Source organism: Microtus oregoni, unplaced genomic scaffold (assembly GCF_018167655.1).
Source record: "Microtus oregoni isolate MIOR12 unplaced genomic scaffold, Mior012 000015F_ref0000493, whole genome shotgun sequence".
Classification (NCBI taxonomy): Eukaryota; Metazoa; Chordata; class Mammalia; order Rodentia; family Cricetidae; genus Microtus; species Microtus oregoni.
Genome location: NW_024543074.1, coordinates 47,015,563 through 47,028,041, shown reverse-complemented (window position 1 = coordinate 47,028,041; position 12,479 = coordinate 47,015,563). Strand labels below are relative to the sequence as shown.

Below are 12,479 nucleotides of genomic sequence, written 5' to 3'. Positions count from 1 at the left end.
AACATTGTTTTAAACCTTCTCTTTCATAGACTTTGTTTTTTAGGACAGGACAAGAATTATCATACAGAACCAAAATAACTTGGAGACCTAATGTCTCCTTAGTGGGGTCAGTCCACGTGGTCACCCTTACAAAAGACGGCAGTGAAGTTTGTTTAACTTCAATCAAAATGGTGGATGTCCACGTGTTTCTACTTTCCCAGAGTGGTTTCAACTTGGAGTTACCAGTTTTAAGTTTAACCACACCCAATTTTAAGCTGTTTTTCTTTATAATAAAATAGAACAGTATAGAGTAACTTTTTTTGTCATCACATCAGATTCAGCAAAGGCCAGAGGCAAAACACGCGAACATGCAAAGTCAGATATCCAAACAAACATGTGGCCACATGTCCTTCATGCATTTCCATCTGTACATACCAAATAGACTTTTTTTTTTCTTTTTTACAGGGTTTCTCTGTAGCTTTGGAGCCTGTCTTGGAACTAGCTCTTGTAGACCAGGCTGACCGCGGCAAGCTGGACCAGCAAGCAGAGGAGTCAGGAGAAGAGATTTTTAGGATAGAGTAAGGTATAGTAGAGTTTATTGAAGGAAAATGGATTTGTTAAGAGCAGAACAGGCGGGCAGAATTTCAGGACGTGTAAAGGGGAGGGTACCAGACAGGAAAAAGGGATCTTCCCTTTTCCCCCTAGGCTACGGAGTGGCTGGTAGCAGGAGGGAGTGAACAGAAATAGAACAGAAGATAGAGACTTTTGAACGGAGCACGGGATGCCTAGCGGCAGAGAGATAGGGAACAGGGAAGGGTTTAAGAATTTCAGCTTGTTTTGATCCTACTGCACATACTGGCTTTGTGGAAGCCTAGGCTGTTTGGATGTTCACCTTACCAAACCTGGAAGGAGGTGGGAGGTCCTTGGACTTCCCACAGGGCAGGGAACCCGGTCTGCTATTCAGGCTGATGAGAGAGGGGGAGTTGATTGAGGGAGGGGGAGGGATATGGGAGGCGGGGGCGGGGAAGAGACAGAAATCATAGATAAATAAATAGATAAATAAATAAATAAGAATTTCAGCTTGGCCAGACCACAAGGAGAGATAGGGAACAAGAGAGGCAGACAGGAGGGTAAACAGGACAGGGACCAGGAGAGGAACAGGAGCACCCTGTTTGAAGCACTGGCTGAGGAGTTTGGATGAATTTTGCAGGAAATAATCCAAGTGTTTTGGGGACCGAACTTTGAATTCACAAGTCATTAGACGAACACTGGAGACTATGGCTGGATATCCCCTGAGATTTTGGCCTGAGGCCAAAAAGTGGGGGCTGGAGTATTCCCATGCAAGATGTCTCACACAGTGGAACCCCAAAGAGCAGGAACCGTTCCTTCTCTGGAAGGCCAGAATTGCTTTGGCATTTCAGCAACTTGGCAAGCAATCAGCAAGTTGAAGGAGGTCCTGGACCTCTTAAGGCGTTTTGAGCTGGGAATGTGGGAGGCTTACTGAGTTCGTCCAGTGTGGCAAAGGTGGGGAAGGGAGAGTGAGTGGAGTGGCCTTCCAAGGCCATACCACATGATTGCAGAAGGCCTCACCCAGGCAAATGGCACCAGTTAAGTATTGGATCCCTAGTTGCTGGGTTCCTCCACCGCCGATACAATAAACCAAATCAAGCCAAGTTTAAAAATCCAGATTTAATAAGCAGGGCAATGCAAAGCCCTGGCTCCTTTCCTGGTGTTCCCTCACTGCCTGGCTGCTGCAATGTCGACTGTTGTCAGCCTACAATCTAACGCTGTAGACACCTTGCTTTATGTTCAGTGCGCTGTTATACACAAACATAGCGAAGAAAGCAATGATCCAGGGAGGGTTGTTTGAGTTCAGAAACACGTGTACATAAATGCCAGTGAGCACATATTAAATATTGACAAAGTAGCCCTTCCCCAGAACTTTCTCAGGACAGACCAGTTTAAACACAAATTGCCTGACATGTACTATAGGTTATATAGTTATATAGGAAAGCATGAAAGCAAAGGCAGAAGGTCATATCCACTGACCACACTGGGTTCTGACACCTAACAAGAATAAAGTGTTTTATAAGCTGAATGTAAATGTTTGTCCCAGGAGGCACGAAATCACATCCAAGAACGATCCAGGGAACAAGATATCTTTGAGGTCAAAGGCCCTCTGCCTTTTTCCTAGAGTCCTCTCACAGTTCTCCAAGGCACTGCTCACCAAGTGCCATTCTCTTGTCAATGCTCTGACACTGTAGGGTAAGGAGGAGCTCACTGAGGGGCTCAGAGCCTTGGTGCATAGTCCTTGCCCTAAGCACAGAGCATTGGAGAGTCAATCGGACAGGGTGTAAAACATGCCAGAGAAAGCACAGCGTGGGAGTCAGACCCTGCTGGACTCGAAGTCCTTTGCCCATGCGGGCACAAGGAAAGAACTCTTTTTATAAGGTGGGAATGAGGAAAATTTGCATGTAATCGCTAGAGCAATTGAACTCTACTAAAGAGTGGTTATTATGGGCTAGAGAGATGGCTCAGTCGGTGGGTGCTTGTTTTATAAGCACAAGGGCCTGAGTTTGAAGTCCAGAATTCACATTAAATGAACAAATAATCAATTCTGGGCAGACTTGTAATCCTAATGCTGGGAAGGCGGAGACAGGAGAATTGCTGGGACTCATCTGTGAGCCAGCTGAGTAATTTGGCAACTTCTAGGCCAGCAAGAGTCGCTTCCTCAAACACCAAACAGATATGTAAGGTGGGGAGGCTGGAGAGAAGACTCAGTGGGTAGGAGCATGTGTGTAGCTTCCAGAGAACCCAAGTTCAGTTCTTAGCACCCACATGTGGTGGCTCACAGACACCTGTAACTCCATCCAGCTCCAGGGAATATGATGCCCTCTTCTGGACAAGCAGACAGACAGACAGACAGACAGACAGACGTGTGCGTGCATGCGCACACGCATGCACACACACGCTCACGGTTCTGGTAGAAAGGCCCTACCTATACGCTATTATCTGACTCCGAACATGCCGTGAGTTCCAGCTGTTCATCCTGTCCCCACCAGGACCTGAGCCCCTGTGAGATGTCTGAGGGATGGGATAACAAGACTAGAGTCAGCGAGTTTCTCCTGCTCGGCATCACCAGCGACCCGGGGCAGCAGCAAATCCTCTTCTGGGCCTTCCTGTGCATGTACCTGATCACAGTGGCGGGGAACACACTCATCCTCCTGGCCATCAGCGCTGACCCCCGCCTGCACACTCCCATGTACTTCTTCCTTGCTAACCTTTCCTTTGTTGATATCTGCTTCACCACCAATCTCGTCCCCAGGCTCCTGGGTAGCCACGTGGCCGGGACCCAAACCATCCCTTACACCCACTGCCTGACTCAGATGTACTTTCTCATCTCCTTCGCCAATGTGGACACCTTTCTGCTGGCTGCCATGGCCCTGGACAGATTTGTGGCCATCTGCTACCCACTACAGTACTGCACCATCATGACCCCCCAGCTCTGTGTGGGGCTGGCAGTCACCGTGTGGGTCTGCTCCGGCCTCATCTCCCTGGTGCACACTCTCCTCATGAGCAGACTGGCCTTCTGCTCTTCGCTCCCCGAGATAGCTCACTTCTATTGTGATGCTTACCTGATCATGAAGTCGGCCTGCTCGGACACACGTGTCAATCAGCTTGTCTTCCTGGGGGCTGTGGTCCTCTTTGTGGCCCCCTGCATTCTCATTGTGGTCTCTTACGTCCGCATCACTATAGCCGTCCTCCAGATACCCTCTGCCAAGGGCAGGCGCAAGGCATTTTCCACGTGTAGCTCACACCTGTCCGTGGTCACCCTGTTCTATGGGACGGTTCTTGGCATCTATATAAGGCCCCCAGATTCCTTCTCCACCCAGGACACGGTGGCCACCATCATGTATACTGTGGTAACCCCCATGCTGAACCCCTTCATCTACAGCCTAAGGAATAAGGACATGAAGGAGACCATGACAAGACTCCTCAACAGGGGCTTGAAGCCCTCCTAGCATGGGGAGTGGCAGTTTGGAGTTTGGATGTCCAAGACGGAAAGACATGAAGCCTGATCTTGGATGTCACCTCTACCCTGCCTCCTCCCTCTCACCCACTCAGACAATTTTCGGAAAATGAGAAACATCCAGACATCAGAATAGAATCGTACTATTATTAGAAGGGGCACTTGAATCTCAGCTGTTGGGAACAGAAAGCCTTAATGCTATCGAGTTAAATAACTAAATAAATAAACTAGAGTTTACTACTATTCCTATTTCCATAATGGCAAATCAAGAGAGGAAATCCGAAGCTAGAACTGAGGTTCCTTCCAGGCCTCTCATTCCCAGAAATATATGTTGTTCCCCGTGTTTCCAAGGTGGCTGCTGAGGCACCTGCCATCTTGTAGCATCCCAGGTGAGGCGAGGAGAGGCAAAGAGAACTTCAACAACTTTCCGGGCAGCCCCATTTGCTCCCTTTGGGTCACATCTCAGTGGTCCTCAGAGCAGCCTGTGAGAGGCAGTTTTCTTTTGGTCAATGCTGCTGTCATTTGCTCTTTTCCCATGTCACAGCTTAAAGTGGAGCAGGAATCCCCCTAGAAAGGAAAGGAGGGACGATGTAGCAAGCAGGGAGTAGGCTAGTCACACACCCAACCAAGTCTTGCCCCTTCAGTGACAAGCAAGGAGCCTGACTGCTGTTTCCAGAAGTACAAACATGCTTTGGAGGTGGACACCCTCTAATGGTTCTCAGCCTTCCTACTGCTGCGACCCTTTAACACAGGTCCTCATGTTGTAGTGACCCCCAACCGTAACATTATTTCATTGCTACTTCATAACTGTATTTTTGTTACAGATATTAATTATAATGCAAATATCTGATATACAGGATATCTGATATGGAAACCCAAAGGGATCATGACCCACAAGTTGAGAACCACCACTCTAGACTGACTGTGTGTGAAAACACAAGCCACAGGTGGGATGCTACTTTTTATTTTTTTCCCTTATATATTTTTAAGAGACTCTTACACTCTTCATTTTTTTTTCCCCTTGTATTTTTCTTTGTCAAGGAACCCTAAACTCTTAAGGCCAAAGCCCTCAGTCCTAAGTCTGAGTGAGGCGCCTCCAGGCGGGGCCAAGAAGTATAAGAAAAAAGATGAACTCAGGGGTCTCGTGACAGCTTTGGGGGAGACTTATGGTTTTTAAAATTATTTTAAAACTTTTACTTCTGTGCATGTGTATTTGTGAGCACATTCCCTAGATGCGCAAACGTCCAAGGCCAGAAGAGGGCACTGGACCCTGGAGCTGGAGCTACAAGCAGCTGTGAGTCGCCTGCCTTGGGAACTGGGAACAGAGCTTGGATTTTCTGGACGAGCAGCGAGTGCTCTTAAAAGCCCCTCAGACCAACTGTTCTTGTTTGTTTGCTTGTTTGTTTGTTTGTCTGTTTTTAAAGAGGAAATAAATTACATCTGCAGGTTTCTTCTCTGTAGAAAAAATTTGTGTTCACACTTTGCTCCTTATATAATATTGATGTATGCCAATGTCAAAATACAGAACTGCACTCTAAATAAAACAAAAGGAGTATTCTAGTAAAACATCAGCACGATTTTAAAACAGCAAGTTCTCATTTGTTCCTTTTTTTTGAGACAGTGTCTAGCTATGTAATCCAGGTTAATCTAAAACCAGTGATCCTCTTGCCTCAGCTTCCTGTTTCTCATGATTACAGGAAAGTGCCACATTTTGACACTTGGGAGTCCTCAGTGGTGAGAGGGGAACCCCTCCACCCCAACAGCTCAAGAAGGATGATGTCTTTTATATTCAAACTAATTAAGAAGCCAGAGCAACTCAGCATTAGCCTTTTACACTCTAGCTGAACGATCCCAGGTCTGATTCTCAGGACACTAATAGTTTCTAAGCTCTAGGGCACAGGGGATGACCCAACCAGCCAGGCCAAGCCTGTATAAGGCACCGTTCTCACTCCTACCAGCAGAATGCACAATAGAGGCCCCCACCCGTGTTTCCTGAGACACTCTGACCAACACTGGGCTTCCCTGTGCCTTCTGCTGCTTGATTCTGGGAGTGTGGAAACTTGGTGGCAGCCACTTTTATGCCTGCACCGTTCCCATGTCAGCAGTTGCAGAGAGGCTGCTTGGTGTTGCCACCTGCTGTCTGAAGAGTTCCCTCCCTCCCTCCTTAGTTAAAGCTTGTTCTTTGCCTATCCCACACAAAGGACCAGGCAGAATGCAGAAGTTTGATAGTTCATTAAGAAAAGATAAAGGATAGTGCACATTTCTGATTTTAGTATGGGGGGTCCTTAGGGAAAGCAGGGAAAGGACAGCACACACCTCAGATATAGGTATCGTCACAAAACTTGGGAAGTCACATGGTTTATGCAAGTTCAGCCAGGTTCAAAGGTTAAGCAGAGTTTAAAAATTAAAGTTTTTAAAATGTCCAAGGTTGGATGGTTGCTTGCTTTTCTAATTTCCTTTTTGTAAATAAAATTGAAAACTCGCGTTACATCCCTGGGGTCCACGTGGTCAAAGGAGAGAACTGGTCTGAGAATTGTCTCCTGGCGCTGGAATATTAAAAATAATAAAATAAACTAGCAGAACTGTCCATGTTTATCCCGTGTGACAGCTCTTAAAATAAGAGCACCCCACAAGTCTGGAGTGGTGGCACGCCAAGTGAAACTGGGGTTAATGGGGGTCCAAGTTAAGAAATGTAACCATTGGGTCTGAGAGGTGAGTCAGCCAGTAAAAATGCTTGCTACGAACTCCTGACCCTGGAGCTCCTGAGAGCCCAGGGTGGAGAGGGAGAGAGCTGATTCCAGAAGTTGTCTTCTGACCTTCACATGCCTGCTGCGGCAGACACATGCTAGAGTCATGCACACCCATCACACCACACACATAGGCACATAATAGTAATAATAATCACAACAAACAACATATTTTTAAATGTGAAATTAAACCTTCTTCCCTCACTTCCACTTTTTTTAAGAATTTATGTATTAGATTTTTATTTATTTTTTTTTTAATTTATTTCCTCACTTCCACTTTTGTGTCAGACGTGAATATAGGATTTTATATGTCTGTATAAAATCTAGGAGTCGCAAATGAACGACAGTGGTGTTCGTCTTTCTGAATCTCTCATCTCACCTAGCACGCCTCGCTCCGATTGCATCTATTTTCCTGCAATTCACAGAACTCCATGCTTTTTTATGGCCAGGGAATGCTCACGGTTCAGATTCACCTCATTTCCATATCTGCTCTCTGTAATTTTGCTCCTGGGAACAGCAGTCATCATGGGCGTGACAGGTTGGAGTCCTTGTTGGCTTGGCTTGGATGTGTGCAAAAGCGTTTGCCTCCACCAGCCTCTGAAGAGGGCTGCATTCCAGAAAGATTGCCGCTGGCCAGGTTGACTGGTGATTCCTTGGCTTTTCTGGAGGTGCATCTACTTTGTGTTTGTGTTATATAGACTCATAATTATAATCCCAGCACTTGGGAGGCTGAGGCAGGAGGATCACTCAAAGTGCAGAGACCAACTTGGACTACATGGTGAGTTCTTAGGCTACTTAAAGAGACCCTGTCTAAGAAAAGGAAGAAGAGTCACACTCCTGCTCTCCCTCCCCCCAGAAGCTTGTGGTCTCTTGTTCTCTCTGGTGTTCATTTTTGGTACTGCCTGTCATTGAGGGCTGCCTCAGTTCCTGTCTTAGACACCATGCACACACAGAGGCACACACACACACACACACACACACACACACACAGAGTTGTTGGATGTTGCTGTGTCCTTGCGTGGCTCTATGGACTTGGAATGACTGGGGCGGTGAGGAAATGAAACAACAGATATAAGGACATGAAAAAAGGCTCTCTGGTGGAGAAAACGTAGCACCTGGGAAACTCAGCACGTTTATTATATATATGAACAGAGAGGTGGGATTCTTGCATACAGTTGAACCAGGGGCTAGCATTATTACATGCACATACACAAGGGGGCAGGGTGGTTATGTACAGTTGAACAAGGAGGCAGGGTTAGCTATTCTTGGTAGGAGCAGTCACTGTAGGGAAGCAGTCTTCAGGCTGGAAACATTTGGTGCTGGGGGAATACGATGGACCTTTCTATACACACCGTTAACATTCCCACTTGGAACAGTTATGCCATCCCCCTGAGCCTCACCTGGGGAAAGTCTGCCACTCCCATTATGCATGGGTCCTGGACACAGCTGTGCCCATGTACTGTGGACTTCACACACAGGTTCCTCCACTCCCCGCCGGGTGTAGGTTCTACTTTCCCCTTTACCTCTCAAGAAAGAAGCCCCAGTTGGGTGTTTTTCCCAGTTATTACTGGCTATGTGGGAGGAGCATGTATTGGCCTCTCCAGGGTGGGTGCTTCTCGGGCTCCTGGGACTTCCTGGTAGTTTCTGGGGTGTTCGTGGGTCTTCCTGCACCGCAGGTTGTTAAATCAGCCTCCCTGACATGGCAGGAACCCAGCTGTTTTCCATTCCACTGCTTTCCTTTTGGAGTCTCTCCCCTTGCTTGGCAGTTTCCAAATCCATCATTTTTCTCCTCACCTCTTCCAAGGGTGCTGATTGATCCATTTAAAACCTTGTTTCAAGGCAGCGAGATTGTTCAAGAGCTGAGGACACCTGCCACCAAACCTGATGACCTGAGTTTGATTCAAGAACCAGCATGCTGGAAGGAGAGAGCCACACTCACCCTCCCATGGAGCGTGCACGCATGCCACATAAACATACAAATGTAATTAGAAGCATTCTTTCTTTGTGTTTCCATGTGGCTTGACTGCTCGTGTCTCCATTTTATTCTTCCCATATTCCCATCCCTGCTGGAATTACCCGTTTGATTTTGTTTGTCTGGCATTCTTGTAACAGTCACTATGAATCAACATTCTAATTATGGTTGTATAGTTTTATCTCCTACTCATAGCTTCAGCATCTGTCCATCATTGAGCCTGGTTAGAACCACGTTGTTCCATTAGGCTGTGTTTTTCTTCTCCTTTTGTGCCCTACGGTTTTGTTTTGTTTTTTTGAAGTACAGACACAGTATGTATAAATATTTTTCAGCAACACCAAGGTCAGTTTTTTTGTTTTCTGTTTCATTTATTTCTATTTTGTTTTTAGTCATTTTATTATTGCCGTTTAATTTTATCTTCCTTTCCTAACTTCTCAAAAAGTATTTGTTTTTGTTTTATGTGTACATGTGTTTGCTGTATGTATATGCACCATGTCAGTGCAGAGCTAATAGAGGCCAGCAGAGGGCATCAGAGCCTCTCAACTACCTGGGAGACTGAGGCAAAGGAACTTAAAGACCAAGGCCAGCTTGGTTTGCAGGGTGAGTTCAAGGCTACCCTGGACAACTTAATGAGAATCTGTCTCAAAAGTTGAATGAGAGCTGTGTGGGGTCTCCCTTTTTCTAGTGATCTGTTGGCCACCAGACTACGAGGATGAGGGGAGCAGAAGCAGTAAGCAGGGCTTTGTATGGCTGTGAGTTTGATGAAAATAGCCTTCTGGGAGTCAGCTGCAGAAAGACAGATCAACTTGATTCCAGAGTGAGGGATGCAGAAGACGGGACAGCAGCTGGGACAACACCTAAGAGGTGCTCATGCTGTGCTTCGATTGCAGTTAGCAGCACAGTCCCATCATATAGACGGGAGCAGAACCTCTAATTACCATATAGGGGGGCAGCGGGAGAGCATTTGCAGGGAACTGTGTTAAAGGTCACATTTAAGATAAGTCAGGCATCCAAGCTCTGGGGAATAGACTCCAAATAAGGTCAGGCAGAGAGTAGGAAGCCCTGCTGGGGGAAGGGAGTCTTCCATTTTACACTGAGCTCAGAGAACTGTCCGGACAAGGTGGGCTGCAACTTTAGGCAGCAGGGTCTTCCAACAGGCTGGGCACGTGACTCAGTGGTAGAGTGCTTGTCTAGCCTGTTAGAGGCTCGGGTTTAATCTCTAGCGCCACCCCCGAATTAATTAATATAAAATGTTTTTACACTGATTTACTGTGTGTGTGCCACAGTGTGTGTGTGACAGAGGACAGCTTGGGAGAGTCAGTCTCTCCTGCCGCAATGTAAGTTCCTAGAATTGAGCTCAGGTCATTAGACTTGGTGTAAGCGGTTCACCTGCTGAGCCATCTTGCCAACGCCCATAAATAAAGATTTCTAACTTAAACATTGTCCGTTGGCTCCTCCTGTAAGAGCTCTGTCATTACTATTGGTTGTCAGTTTCATTGGATTGAGGGTACCTAAGAGCATGGTAAGGCACTTTTGTGGCTACAAGTAGCCTTAGCACAGAGGATTTGATCATAAGGGTTGTTACAGAGATAATGACTCAATCCATCTATTGGTGGACTCAATATTTCAACCAATTTTGGAGTGTTATGGATTATAGAAGGTGGGGTCCTGGCTGAAGGAGGTGAGCTTCCAGGGGTGTCTTTGGAGGTCTGTTTTGGCCCTGCCCCTCCCTGCCAGCTTCTCTTTGTTTCCTGGCTACCAGGAGGTATACAGCTTCCTCTTCCAGGCCCTTCTTCTGGGATGTTCTACCTTGCCATGACCCAACGCTCAGTGGAGTCAGTCAGGTGAGAACTTTAAATTGGCCAACCATGACCCGAAATTAGCCCTTTATTTAGACCCCGAAGTTATCCCTCTCAAGCGTATGTCACACCCACAAGAATATGAGTGACGCCGTTTCTCCTCTCCTGAGATATTACCTCAGATCTGTGCTTCGACCTCACGTGTCCGGCTGCCCTTCGACTTGCTCTTCTTTCGTCGTTTTGTTCTCATTCCAGGTCTCCTCTAAATCCCTGTCTGATTGCGTTCATGGCTTCTTGTCTGATGCTTGTCTTCTACCAAAAAAATTACTTCAGGATAATATTTGTTTTATTCACTGATTTTTTTTTCAAATAGCTTATAATAATGCCTGGCACAGAGATGTTGTTATGTTTGGTGGCAGGTGAGGACGGACCACAATATACAACCAACCCATGCATGTGGGAGTTTACTGATTGGGGGAGATGGTGAAAGAGAAAGTCGTGCTGGTTGACCGAGAAAGAGAAGTGAGGGAGAAGAGAGCGAGGGATGGGTGGAGCTTGTTTTTAAAGGGGCCTTGACGCGTGTGTACAGAACCTTAGAGCAGACACACAGCGGCCTTAGATCACAGATCCTATACATGGCACATAACGTAGAGCGTAGGGCCTTAGAACACAGATCCTATGGCTTTCTCTCGTACTTTGAAAACTCAGACCACACCCTGGCAGTCTCTTGCTCCCTGGACCGAGAGCTGATATATAACCTGCTGTGATATTCCAGTGCTCACTGGATTGAGTAATTCCTTCTCCTCTTCCACCTGCCAGCCCAGCCCCCGGAGATACCCGACAACCTTGAATTATAACTTAGCTTGCATCTAACGCCTTCCTGTCTTGTCTTGTGACTCCGGGCACACAAGTTCTGTCATGTGATATGGACCAACACCTACTTTCCCAAATCTTTAAGAATAAGGAATTCTTGCCATCGGGAGCTGAGGGGTCTGCTTTGCCCATCAGAGCCCCATCATGGCTATTTGTGGACTGATTCTAATAACTATTGTAACAAGTCCTTTTCTGTCCCGCCAGCCAGCTCCCAAATAATGACATGGAGATTCATTGTTAATTATGAAAGCTTGGCTTTTAGCTCAGGTTTGTTTTCAACTAGCTTTTATAAGTTAATTAACCCATATTTTTTATTAATCTACATTCTACACATGACTTTGACCTCTATCCCATTCTGTGTCTGACTCTTTCCACATCTGGCTGGCATCTCTCAGGAGCTTAGATTCATCTCGAGTTTCCTCTCTCTGCCAAGAAGTCCCACCTAGCTCTCCTGCTTAGTTATTGGCCATTTAGCTCTGTCAATCAAACCAATCAGAAGTCTCCTTAGGCAGAGCATGTCTTTACAGTGTAAACAAATACTTTACCACAAACTTACCCCGCCCCTTTTTGTTTATTTGAGGGAAAAGAAGAATTTTAAAGACTTATTTTTTGTATGTATGAACATGAAATGCATGCACTGCCCGGAAAGGCCAGAAGGGGGCGGTGGAACCCAGGCGCTGGAGTTACAGTACTTTGTGAACAACCTCATACAGGTAGTGGGAACTGAGCCCAGGTCCTCAGCAAGAGCAGCAAGGACTCTTAAACCCCTGAGCAGCTTTCCAGCCCCACTATTACTTATAATAAAGCTCTTCTAGAGAGTATTTCGTGCCATCCTTCTTTACATGAACCAGCAACATCTTTCATTATTTATCTAACAAGCAGGTGTTTGGCTCCTGGTGTTCACTACTTCTTCCACTGCATCTGTGCACCAGAGTTGAGCCAAACCCAGGACAAACTCAGGAACTTCAAATCCCAGAATCCCTGGGTCTCGAAGCGGACTACATTTCCCAGAGGCCTCCCGTCTTCGGACCCGGAGCCCTGACCTCCCGTGAGCCTTCACGGGCCCTGGGGCGTCTCAG

General features: G+C 46.6%; 1 protein-coding gene across 1 annotated transcript; it reads left to right on the top strand.

Annotated features, from left to right (window-relative positions):
- The first annotated feature begins 3,059 nt into the window (after positions 1-3,059).
- Positions 3,060-4,001, top strand: LOC121456072 (olfactory receptor 1361-like). Its single transcript, XM_041663887.1, has one exon. The coding sequence runs from the start codon at positions 3,060-3,062 to the stop codon at positions 3,999-4,001; it is 942 nt and encodes a 313-aa protein (XP_041519821.1).
- The last annotated feature ends 8,478 nt before the right edge of the window (positions 4,002-12,479 follow it).

What these genes read in the sequence shown, in the direction of transcription:
- LOC121456072 (XM_041663887.1), top strand. Translation starts at nt 3,060, where the DNA reads ATGTCTGAGGGATGGGATAACAAGACTAGAGTCAGCGAGTTTCTCCTG.